The sequence below is a fragment of the Stegostoma tigrinum genome, chromosome 5, assembly GCF_030684315.1.
Source record: "Stegostoma tigrinum isolate sSteTig4 chromosome 5, sSteTig4.hap1, whole genome shotgun sequence".
Lineage (NCBI taxonomy): Eukaryota > Metazoa > Chordata > Chondrichthyes > Orectolobiformes > Stegostomatidae > Stegostoma > Stegostoma tigrinum.
The window spans coordinates 31,663,446-31,675,769 of NC_081358.1; the positions used below are offsets into that span (position 1 = coordinate 31,663,446).

Sequence of the window (12,324 nt, forward strand, 5' to 3'; positions counted from 1 at the left end):
ATCCCTTTAGCAATGAAGGACAAAATTCCATTTGCCTTCCTAATTACTTCTTGTACCTGCAGACCAACCTTCTGTGATTCATGGACAAAGACACCCATGTCCCTCTGCATAGCAGCAGGCTGCAGCTTTTTACCATCCAAGTTCTAATCCCTTTTACTGTTACTCCTATTAAAATGTATGACTTCACATTCATTTACATAGTGTTCCATCTGCCAGACCTTTGCCCACTCACTCAATGTATCTATGTTCCTCTGCAAAGTTTCACTGTCCTCTGCACACTTTGCGCTGCCACTCATCTTGGTGTCATCTGCAAACGTTGACACCCTACACGTAGTCCCCAACTCCAAATGATCTACATAAATTGTAAATAACTGCGGTCCCAGCACTGATCCCTGAGGCACACCACTAGTCACTGAATGCCAGCCAGAATAGCACTCATTTATCCCCACTCTTTGCTTCCTGTTAGTCAACCGATCCTCTACCCATGCTAATACTTTACCCCAACTCCATGCATCCTTATCTTATGCAGTAGCCTCTTGTGTGGCACCTTCTCGAAGGCCTTTTTGGGAATCTAGGTACACCGCATCCACTGGGTCCCCATTGTCTACCTTGCTCGTAATGTCTTCATAGAATTCCAAAAGATTTGTCAAGCATGGCCTGCCCTTCACGAACCCATGTTGCGTCTGCCCAATGGGACAATTTCTATTGAGATGCCTTGCTATTCTTCCCTTGATAATAAGAATCAAGCATCTTTCCCACTACAGAGGTTAAGCTAACCGGTCTATAATTCCCCATCTTTTGTCTACCACCCTTTTTAAACAGTGGCATCACATTTGCTGTTTTCCAATCTGCTGGGACTGCCCCAGAGTCCAGCGAATTTTGGAAAATTACCACCAGTGCACCTGCTTTTTCTCCCACCATCTCTTTTAGAACCCTGGGATGCATTCCATCAGGGCCAGGAGACTTATCAATCCTTAGCTCCATTAGCTTGCCCAACACTACCTCTTCCATAATAATGATTATTTCCAGGTCTTCACCTACCTTCGTCTCTTTATCAATTACTGGCATGTTATTAGTGTCCTCCACTGTGAAGACCGATACAAAATACGTGTTCAATGCCTCGGCCATTTCATCATACCCTATAACTAAATTTCCCTTCTCATCCTCTAAAGGGCCAATGTTTACATTAGCCACTCTTTTTTGTTTTATATATTTATAGAAACTTTTGCTATCTGTCTTTACATTCTGTGCTAGTTTTTTTCTCATGTTCTATCTTGCTTTTCTTTATAGCTCTTTTTGTGGCTTTCTGTTGACCTTTAAAGTTTTCCCAATCTTCTAGTTTCATGCCATTTTTGGCCACTTTGTATACTTTGAGGGCACAGGTATCACTGCTAGGCCAGCATTTATTGCCCATCCCTAGTTGTCCCTTGAGAAGGTGGTGGTGAGCTGTCTTCTTGAACCACTGCAGTCTACTTGCTTGGGTTTACCCACAATACCATCAGGGAAGGAATTCCAGGATTTTGATGTAGCAACACTGAAGGAATGGCGATATATTTCCAAGTCAGGATGGAGGGGAATTTGCAGCTGGTGGTGTTCCCACTAGCTGCTGGCCTTATCTTTCTAAGTGATAGTAGAAGGTGCTGTCTAAGGTTCTTTGATGAATTTCTGCAGTGTATTGTGTAGCTAATACTCACTGCTGGTACTAAGCTTCAGTGGTGAAAGGAGCGAATGTTTGTTGGTGCTGATCAAGTGGGCTGCTTTGTCTTGGGAGCCGCCCCTATCCAGGTAAGTAGGACTATTCCAACACATGCCTAGCTGGGCCTCGTAGATGGTACACAGGCTTTGGAGAGTCAGAAGGTGAATTATTCACTGTAGTACTCCTAGCATCTGGCCTGATGTTATAGCCACTGTATTTATGTCGAAAGTTCAGTTCAGGTTCGGGTCAATGGTAACACCCAGGATATTGAGAGTGGGAGAATTCGGTGATGGTAATGTCATTGAATTTCAACTGGTGGTTCTCTCCTGTTGGAAATGGTCATTGCCCAGCTCTAGCATGGTTATGAATGTTACGCTTGTCGACTCTAGCCTGGATACTGTCCAGAATTGGACATGAACAGCTTTAGTATCTAAGGAGTTGTTAATAGTGCTGAACATTGTGCAATCATCAGTAAATATTCCCACTTCTGACCTTATGATGGAGGGAAGCTCATTAACAAAGCATCTGGACGAAAGAAATCCTGAAACTGAGATGACTAAATTTTCAACAACAGCTATCCTTTGCATTAGCTGTGGCTCCAGCCAGTGAATAGTTTGCTCCCTGATACCCATTCATTCCAGTTTTGCTTGGGCTGCTTGATGCCACAGTCAAATGCAGACTTGATGTCAAGGGCTGTCACTCCTCCCCTCACCTCTGGAATTCAGCTCTTTTGTCCATGTTTGAACCAAGGAGCTGTGTGGCCCTGGCAGAATCCAAACTGGACATCACTGAGCAGGTTATTGCTGAGCTGGTGCTGCTTGAAAGCACTGTCAGTGCCACTTCCATCACTTTACTGAAGACTGAGAGTAGCGTGATGGGACGGTATTTGGCCGGGTTGGGCTGGGTTTGAGAGATAACGGGAACTGCAGATGCTGGAGAATCCAAGATAACAAAATGTGAGGCTGGATGAACACAGCAGGGCCAAGCAGCATATCAGGAGCACAAAAGCTGACGTTTCGGGCCTAGACCTCTCTGATGAAGGGTCATTGAGGATGGGGATATCTATGGAACCTTCTCTTCCAGTGAGTTGTTTAATTGTCCACTGCCATTCACAACTGGATGTGGCAGGACTGCAGAGCTTAGATCTGATCCATTGGTTGTGGGTCGGTTTGTTCTGTCTCTCACTTGATGTTTGGTTTACAGGTAGTCCTGTTTCTTAGCTTCACCGGGTTGACATCAGGCCATGGGATTTCAACCTGACTCTGAACTATGACCCAGCCTCTGGAATACTAGCACAGTGACGATATCACTACACCAGTGCCTCCTAACTGCAGTACTGCTGAAATTTTCTGCAGCTGTTCTTGATATTACATCTCCAATTAATGAACACTAAGATGTGAGTAATTTCACCATTTGCAACAAAAGCAATTCTGGGGCAAACAAGCTGAGTTCTGTGTTTCCAACTCAGGATATCCATTGCAATCCTCAAAGCTTTCCAATGGAACTCTTTTATCCCAATGCTTAAGATTCTTTGCCTCTAATTGTCTGCATATTTTGGCTTGATCTATGATATAGCTATATAATTTGTACATGATGATCCTAAAGATACGCATGTACAAATTATCCATCTCCAGGCTCTGTTGGCAAATCAGCAATCATTTCCTGTTTTCTCTGGGTGTCCATTTCTGAAGAAAACATTTGCTGTCCATGATCTCCCTGTAGCTGATTAACTGGTGGCCACATCTTGTCTCCTTGTCAAAGCTTATCAACCATGCTATACCATCTGCACGCAGAATAGAATGGCCACCCTATCACTGAACCGGTGGACTACTGTGCTGCTCCTATTCTGGCCTCTTCACATCTCCAATTTCTATTTGCACTCTTCAGGCCTCAGGTGCTAGAGAGGCCTCTAGCACTGCAATTTGCTCCCCAAAGCCCCTCCGCCTCTCAGTGTTTCACTCTCCCTTGAATGCATACCTCTTTAGCCAAGCTTTTGATACCTGTCCTAACATCTCTCATGCCAAATGCCCACTGACAATGCTGTAGCGATCATAATGAGGTCAGCCAGGTGGAACTCACAGAATTTGAGTTCCCTGATTGGGGCTTCTAATCTGGTCCTATCAGGGAGCCCTGGCTGACAGATATCAACAGGAGAATCAGAGGTTCTGCTCACTCTAAGAGCTGGCTCTGAGGAAGCTGAACCAGTGTCAGGGACTAACCATGTGTAAATAAAGGGTGACGTGGTAACAGTATACCAGCCTCTGTGAGTTATTTCATATATGAATACAAAGCTTCTTTAATGCTTTTGGACATTAAAGGATCATCATAAGGGTTATGGTGTTTGCAGCTTCCTTAATTTGATTAGAACGATCTGCTTTATAGGTAGTTTGTATATCTGTCCATTACAAGTGGAGGGCTGAAATGTGCGGTTAATTAGTCTAAGTTGTCCCTGTCCTGTCTGCTTTGTTTCCCACCTGCCTAATGCCTGTCTGGTCTCTGTTGGTTAAGTATAATTTCTTAATAGTTTGAAGACCTGCCAATCTGTTCTGTTACCTCTAATTTATTTTGAATAACTTAGTTCTTAAAACCTCCATATATTTGTAACATGTAATTAGCTCACAACTTTTAAAACAATGCCCAAATGTTAAAGAGAAAGTATCCTTTTAATCAGCTTTTGAGTTCAGATGATTGCATCAGTCATCAACAGTTCACTGTTATTAACTGTGTATCTTCGGCACAGATAGTTCAGTTTGGATTCTGCCCATAGTAGTGCTTTGTGCTGAATGGTGAGATAGGATAAGGAGGATGGAGCTTTACGAAGATCAGTAGACATGCTATTTTTAATGTGTTGTTAAGGCTACAGCTTCTTTTTCAGAGGAAGAGTTAAAGAAACAAAATGTGAAGGATCTGCAAATATTCAGTCACCTTGAAGCAATTTCAATAGGATTCCACTGGTCTTTATTTGGGGCTGCTTTTAATTGTTTTTGAATTGACAGCATTTTTGAGTTTAATATGCTGTACAACAATAAAAGGCAGACACCAGATTGCAGTAGTGATTGCTGGGTGTTAAATCCCTGACATTCAGCAAGTGCATCTCCAATTCAAGTTTCTGACGTTAATGACTATCTACAACACTCCAACACAGCCACACCTGTTTTGCTTCAGCTCATCTGTCATTAAAACTTGCATGGTATCTGTCACTGTGACTATTCAGATTAACTCTTCTTCTCAACCTCTTCCCTTTTCTGTGGTGTGGTGACCCTCAGGTTAAACCACCCTCAGTTCTCTCTCTCTCCCTCTAATGAAGGACCACTCCTGTGGTCTGGTAAGACTGTTGCAACTTTAGCTTTCGCTTTTAACTCTGTTGCTTCCAAACCCTGATAGATATCTCCAACTGTTGATCTCAGTACCAGTCCCTCATCTTATGTTTGAGCTGATAAAACATAGGTGCATTATCATACCACAACTTTTTGCACCATTTTACTGCATGTATCTACTGAACCCCTCCATCTGGCACATTCAAATTTGAACCTACTTCCATTCTCACATTTAAAACATCACTTGATTGGTTGAAATGCAGAATTGAAATAAAAGCTATCGGTTTAAGGCTTCTTCACATGGGACTTAACGACACATCAAACTTTAGTGATATCATTTACATTAAACCAGTCAATCAGTTCCAGCTCTGAAGAAGGGCTACTGGACTTGAAACATTAACTCTGTTTCTCTCTCCACAGAGGTTGCCAGACTTGCTTTTCTTCCTCCAGCACTTACTGTTTTTGTTAAAGAATTCCAGCATCAGCAGTTTTTATTTTAGTTTATTTTCAGTGATTGTGACTTAGGCTGTCAAGACCCTAAACTCTGGATTTTCTTTTCAGAACCTTTTTGGCTGTTTAAAAACCCTTTGACCAAACATGAGTCTTGGTGGCTAAATTTACTTTTGATTACACCGCAGGGAATCGGATTTAATGTTTAACTGCAGTAAAATAGTTTGAAAAGTCTCTTTTTGAATACTGTGTAAGTTGATGTCTCAATAATCAGATTACATGAAAACAGATTGGGAGAGAGTACGGTATTCAATACGTAATGTCGATCTCTAAATGACTCAGCAGTTTCATCTCAGGTTTTTGTTTGTTTATTTTAAAGAAATACAGATTAAAAAGACATGAATTTAAAGTTTGGACCTGGGGAGGCGTTGGAACCTTTGTGCCCGGCCCTTTTGTTGGGGCTACAGTAGTTGCGGCGGTGCCCGGACGGTTATTGGGCGGGGACGGGGCGGGTTTGCTGATGTGTGGGGTTGTGTCCCGGTGACTGTGTTCCCCCTGGGTCGGACCTCTCTCTGAACGATGCGCGGTTCCGTCCTGTCGGTGCTGAGCCGGTTCTCCCAGGAGTACGCGGCGGGGACGCCGCTCCGCCTCAAGCTGCTGGACTCGTACCTGCTGTACATGGCGCTGAGCGGGGTGGCGCAGTTCCTTTACTGCGCTCTGGTCGGAACCTTCCCGTTCAACTCGTTCCTGTCCGGGTTCATCGCCTGTGTCGGGGCCTTCGTGCTGGCAGGTCGGGGCAATGGCGCGGGGGGCTCTTGGGGGAAAATGGGGAGGTGCAGTGGGGGTTGTGAGAGAGAGAGAGAGAGGAGGATGAGGGGGGGAGGATGAGGATGAGGGGGAGGGTTGGGGAGAGGGGAATGGGTAATTGGGGGAGTGAAAAGGGGGTTGTGAGAGAGGGGGGGGAATGGGGAGGAAGTGAGAGGGAGGCGGTGGGGGAGGGAGAGGGGAAAGGATGGTGAGAGGGAGGTGGTGGGGGAGAACAGAAGGAGAGCTTGAGGGGGAAGGGGTGGATGGGTCGAGTGGGGGAGGGGAGAGGGGGACTGGGAAGGAGGGATTTCGGGGGGGGGGTGAAGAGAGAGAGAGAGACTGAAAAAGGAGGTGATGGGGAATGTCAGGCCCTCACAACTGATCAGAGTGCTGCTTTTCAAAGCATTGAGCTACAGGGGAACCTGGGTGAGGGGACTGTACTCTGTTGCAAGCCCCATTGGAATGGGGTTTAAACCTCAGTGAGGGTATGGTGTGGTGCAGTGTTCCATTTGTGTTGTACAGCACTGGGAATCTCCTATACATCAAATAGTGTGTTGTTGTGTGCCTTCTTCCAAAAGCTGCAGTGACACGTAGACCTCGGAGATCCATATAGCATTAAGACACGATTGAGGGAACATTGACCTTGAGCCTGCTCTGTTAATGCAATAAGATCTGATCTGGTTGCAATTTCAAAGCTGCATTCCTGCCTGCCCCGATAACCATTCACCTCCTTGCTTAACAAGAATCTATCAAAACACAAATTGCTGGAAAAACTCAGCAGGTTTGGTAGTGTCAGTGAAGAGAGCAATATAGAAGTCAACTTTTTGGGTTCAGTAACCCTTCTTCAGAAAACAGTTCTGAGGAGGGGTCACTGGCCCCAAAAAGTTAACTCTGATTTCTCTCCACAGATGCTGCCAGACCTGCTGAACTTCTCCTGCAATTTCTGTTTTGTTTTCGATGCCCAGCATCCACAGTTGTTTTTTAAGAATATGTCTGCCTTAAAAAAATATTCAAGCACTCTGATTCCAGCAACTGTTTCAGGAAGCATTCCAAAGACTCATGACCCTCTGGGAGGAAAACAAAATCCCCTTATCCATTTTAAATAGGTGGCCCTTGATCGTTGACCTTCCTCATCATTTAAAAAAAATTACACCTATAAGTTGAATTCCTATATTTGTGAATGAAATAACTTTTAAAACAGACCAAATGTGAAAAAATGAGATTATTTTGCTGTACCTCCTGCTCACTGGCAATTCTGCTTGCTGCTGATGCTGCTTCCCACACTTCTCACTTGCCGCGCTGCTAACTGACCTCTCGCTGACTCTTTGGCACACAGCCTCTCCTACTCCCTAATCTATCCTCTTCTGCCCACTGTCTTGCTACCAGCCCTCTGACTTTTTGACTCTTTCTCTTGCCAAACTTCCCATTTCCCGACTCTCCCACTTCGCTCCCCTGAAAGCTTGCTGTAAATGAGGGCTTTAGAGATGAGTGGAGAGATGCAGAAAGAACAGCCTTTGACTTTTGGGTGAATTAGAACAGCGCAGAACAGAAGAGGCCACAGATCCATGGAAAGATGGTGGGCTAGGTAGCAGGAGAGAATGTACCAAAAATGGTGCCAATTAAGCCATGCGGCCCAGCATCAGAGTTCACAAAGTATCTTTGGAACAAAGCTCACTAAGAACACAAGTCCCCTGAACTGACGTTAAAGTAGAACAATGTAAAAATGGGCAGTGATAAACCAGAACACAGACAGATGGTGCTGGAAAAGCTCAGCAGGTCTGGCAGCATCTGTGAAGAGAAATCAGAGTTAATGTTTTCACTCCTTCCTCAGAAAGATAAACAGGGACTCACTGTCTTTGGCACCGTTTTGAGGTTGGATTAAACTGTGTTGATAATTTCTTGACCATAACCTGAATTGACAGTTATTTATTTCTACGTGTCTATGATTGCTTTGCAGTATTTTTCATTAATTATTAAATTTTGCTTTTCCTCCTCTTCTACAGTTTGCTTGCGGATACAGATCAACCCTCAGAACAAAGGAGACTTCATTGGTATCTCACCTGAGCGAGCATTTGCAGACTTCCTCTTTGCTAGCACCATTCTTCATCTGGTGGTGATCAACTTCATAGGTTGAGTGTGCAAATTGGTGAGTGAATTTGAGGTGGAGAAGAAATAATGGGAACTGCAGATGCTGGAGAATTCAAGATAACAAAGTGTGAAGCTGGATGAACACAGCAGGCCAAGCAGCATCTCAGGAGCACAAAAGCTGACGTTTCGGGCCTAGACCCTTCATCAGAGAGGATGAAGGGTCTAGGCCCGAAACATCAGCTTTTGTGCTCCTGAGATGCTGCTGGGCCTGCTGTGTTCATCCAGCCTCACATTTTATTATTTTATTAATTTTGTTGAGATTAGGTTGTATTGGAAATGGGAGAGAGAGAATTAACTAATCCTTCACCTCTTATGTCTAAACAGAAGAAAAAAAGTTGTTGTATTTAACTTTTCTCTTATAATGTATGCAGGTAAAGGAAAAAGCAATAAAAATTAAGAACCTTTTCACGTAGCAAATTGATATGATCTACTACCCATTTATTTCTAATTTTGAATTGGATATATACTTAAGGAAATGGGAAAAGGGGTGGTGCATAGTGGTATTGCCACTGAACTAGTAATTCCAAGAGCCATGTAGTGTTCTCGGGTCTGCGTACGAATCCCATCCTGGCAGATGATGAAATGTGAACTCAGTAAGAATCTGAAATTATGATGACCAAGAAATTATTGTCAATTGTTGTGAGAACACATCTGGTTCACTGATGTCTTTTTAGGGAAGGAAAAGCTGCTGTTGTTACCTGGTCTGACCGACATATGACTCCAGACAGTGTCTCTTAACTGCACTCTGAAATGGCTACAGTGGAGAGGGATTTCGGAATTCTTATGCATAATTCACAAAAAACTAAGTACAGTAAGATGGATAGTTGGCCTTTTTGTTTAAAGGAAATGGAGTGTTTAAACATGGAACATAGAACATTACAGCACAGTACAGGCCCTTCGGCCCTCGATGTTGTGCCGACCTGTCATACCAATCTGAAGCCCATCTAACCTACACTATTCCATGTACGTCCGTATGCTTATTCAATGACGACTTAAATGTACCTAAAGTTGGCGAATCTACTACCGTTGCAGGCAAAGCGTTCCATTCCCTTACTACTCTCTGAGTAAAGAAACTACCTCTGACATCTGTCCTATATCTTTCACCCCTCAATTTAAAGCTATGCCCCCTCGTGCTCACCGTCACCATCCTAGGAAAAAGGCTCTCCCTATCCACCCTATCTAACCCCCTGATTATTTTATATGTTTCAATTAAGTCACACCTCAACCTCCTCCTCTCTAATGAAAACAGCCTCCAGTCCCTCAGCCTTTCCTCGTAAGACCTTCCCTCCATACCAGGCAGCATCCTAGTAAATCTCCTCTGCACCCTTTCCAAAGCTTCCACATCCTTCTTATAATGCGGTGACCAGAACTGTACACAATACTCCCAGTGCAGCCGCACCAGAGTTTTGTACAGCTTCACCATAACCTCTTGGTTCCGGAACTCGATCCTTCTATGAATAAAAGCTAAGACACTGTATGCCTTCTTAACAGCCCTGTCAACCTGGGTGGCAACTTTCAAGGATCTGTGTACATGGACACCGAGATCTCTCTGCTCATGTACACTACTAAGAATCTTACCATCAGCCCAGTACTTTGCCTTCCGGTCACTCCTACCAAAGTGCATCACCTCCCACTTGTCTTTATTAAACTCCATTTGCCACCTCTCAGCCCAGCTCTGCAGTTTATCTATGTCTCTATGCAACCTACAGCATCCTTCGTCACTATCCGCAAGTCCACCGACCTTAGTGTCGTCTGCAAATTTACTAACCCATCCTTCTATGCCCTCATCAGGTCATTTATAAAAATGACAAACAGCAGTAGACCCAACACCGACCCTTGCGGTACACCACTAGTAACTGGTCTCCAGGATGAACATGTCCCATCAACTAACACCCTCTGTCTTCTTTCAGCAAGCCAATTTCTGATCCATTTAAAATAAAAGAACGCTAATCAGACCACAGCTGGAATACTGTGAGTGGTGTATCTAAGGACAGATAGACTGGCATTGATGGCAGTCCAAAGTAGATTCACTCAGCTGATGCTGGGTATAGAGGGGCTTCTGAGGAAAGGTTGGGCCCGTATTGAACGGAATTTAGCAGAATGAGAGACAACCCTATTAAAACATGCAGGATTCTTGAAGGGTAGATACGGAGAGGTTGTTTCCCCTTGCTGGAGAGTTCAGGACCAGAGGGCGTAATCTCAAAAAGGGGTCATCTATTTAAGACGTAAGGAGGAGGAGTTTTTTTGAGGGTTGTAAATCTGTGGAATTCTTTGCTGCAGAGGCTAAATCACTAAGTGTATTCAAGGCTAAGACCCTTAATAAATAAGGCAGTTGAGGGTTCTGGGGACAGGCAGGAAAGTGGAGTTGAGGATTATCAGATCAGCCATGATTTCATTGAATGGTGGAACAGACTTGATGGGCTGAATGGCCTATTTCTGTTTCTCTATCATATGGCAAATACAGCCATATCAAACTTGCAAAGTCCTTCAGAATCACAACTTATACACTGTATCCTAGACACGCCGATGGTATGTGGCTTTGGAGTGGTCAATCCCCTTTCTAATGTCCAACTACCCATTGTTGACTCAGTTGAAAGGACTGAAATGTATTTGTGTTTGGTGGATTGTGGCACCAGCATGGTGTACTGCACTGTGGTTGGATTCTGGTATGACTGTCCTTCAGTGATAGTCTGGTTAAAACGGTCACATTGAGGCTGAAAACGTATAGTTGCCATAGTACCAGCTTCTTGTGCATGGGAGTTTGGTGTCAGGAGTTGTGTGGGGCACAGATCACTTGGTGTGTGAAACAGACTTTCTAGTGGGACTCTCTTAGTTTGAGTTTTCTTAATAAATATGAGCTATGTTAGCAAAACATTGCCATTAAGAGTCAACAATGTAAAAAGAGAGAACTTGACATTTGTGTAGCATCTCTCAAAGCTTTTGAATGTACCACAGTACTTGGTATATTTAAATAAAAAGTACCTTTCTGAATTTAGTTAATCTGACAATGTCATGATCATGGCAGCCAATCTGTACACAACAATGCCTAACAAATAACAGAGAATCTGATGATTGACGTTAGTGAATTGGCTAGGGGCACTATGAGAACTCCCCTATTGTGATTGTGTTATCGGATTACTTAGTCCACCTGTTAATGTAGTCTGAGTTTTAGTTTACCAGCTCTTTCGAAAGAGCCAGCGAGAACTTCAGTCAAGGGGATAACAGGTCCCTTTCTTTTTTGGACTTCAGCGTCATAATTGGCTTTGTGTTGTTGGTCCATACACTACAGGGTGTTAAGAATTCGATTTCAATGTTGCCTCTGATGAGATGTGAAACACAGGTGCCAATAATCATCAGCATGCCTTTATGCTGGTGGATGGTTGTGAATTTAGTACAAAGTGGTTATATGTTCTTTATACTGTGTGTTTTGAAAGCTGCCTGAATTAATGCATGTGTTTTGCTGGGAGGGAAAACTCTTCCTTGGCAACGGGGACAGGGAATTGTTTTCAGTGCTATTTATAATTGTTATTGAGAGACAGTTTATAGTATATTAAAGCATTGTGACAGCACATTGATGTCTCTCTCTAAACCCTTTCTTTTCTCTTGCAGTCATGCAGCAGCAATAATGAGGGATTGGAACTTGTATTGTGGCTGCAAAGGACCTGTCTGAATTTTGTTTACACATTTTGTTTCATTCCGTACATGTATAAAAAATAAAGCATCTTTTACAAAATGGCTGGCTGTATTTTAATTGATATTGGGATCTAAACTGCTACTTCAGCTGAAATCAACTAATTTAGTAGAAATTGGGGATTAAACGTGTCTTTTCCACTGTACAATGGGCTAGTTTATTCCACAGCTAATACCATACTAAAATTTTAAGCACTGCATTTTAGTGAGATAAGA

General features: G+C 43.5%; 2 protein-coding genes across 2 annotated transcripts in view; one reads left to right on the forward strand and one right to left on the reverse strand.

The window, feature by feature from the left end:
• Positions 1–5,963: 5,963 nt before the first annotated feature.
• dad1 (defender against cell death 1) lies at positions 5,964–12,151 on the forward strand. Its single transcript, XM_048529915.2, has 3 exons — positions 5,964–6,253; positions 8,274–8,416; positions 12,028–12,151. Exons 1-2 carry the CDS (start codon positions 6,043–6,045, stop codon positions 8,402–8,404), a joined length of 342 nt encoding a protein of 113 aa, XP_048385872.1. The 5' UTR covers positions 5,964–6,042; the 3' UTR covers positions 8,405–8,416; positions 12,028–12,151.
• Positions 8,875–12,324, reverse strand: part of adhfe1 (alcohol dehydrogenase iron containing 1) — a 47,535-nt gene continuing 44,085 nt past the window's right edge. Inside the window, exon 15 of the transcript XR_007247440.2 lies at positions 8,875–9,019. The gene's annotated coding sequence lies outside the window, so the exon portion shown is untranslated. The remainder of the gene's footprint in view (positions 9,020–12,324) is intronic.

Bases quoted from the DNA above. Each gene is read 5' to 3' on its own strand.
- dad1 (XM_048529915.2), top strand. From the start codon at position 6,043: ATGCGCGGTTCCGTCCTGTCGGTGCTGAGCCGGTTCTCCCAGGAGTAC. The intron at 6,254-8,273 runs GTCGGGGCAATG...CCTCTTCTACAG, and splicing joins CGGGGCCTTCGTGCTGGCAG to TTTGCTTGCGGATACAGATC.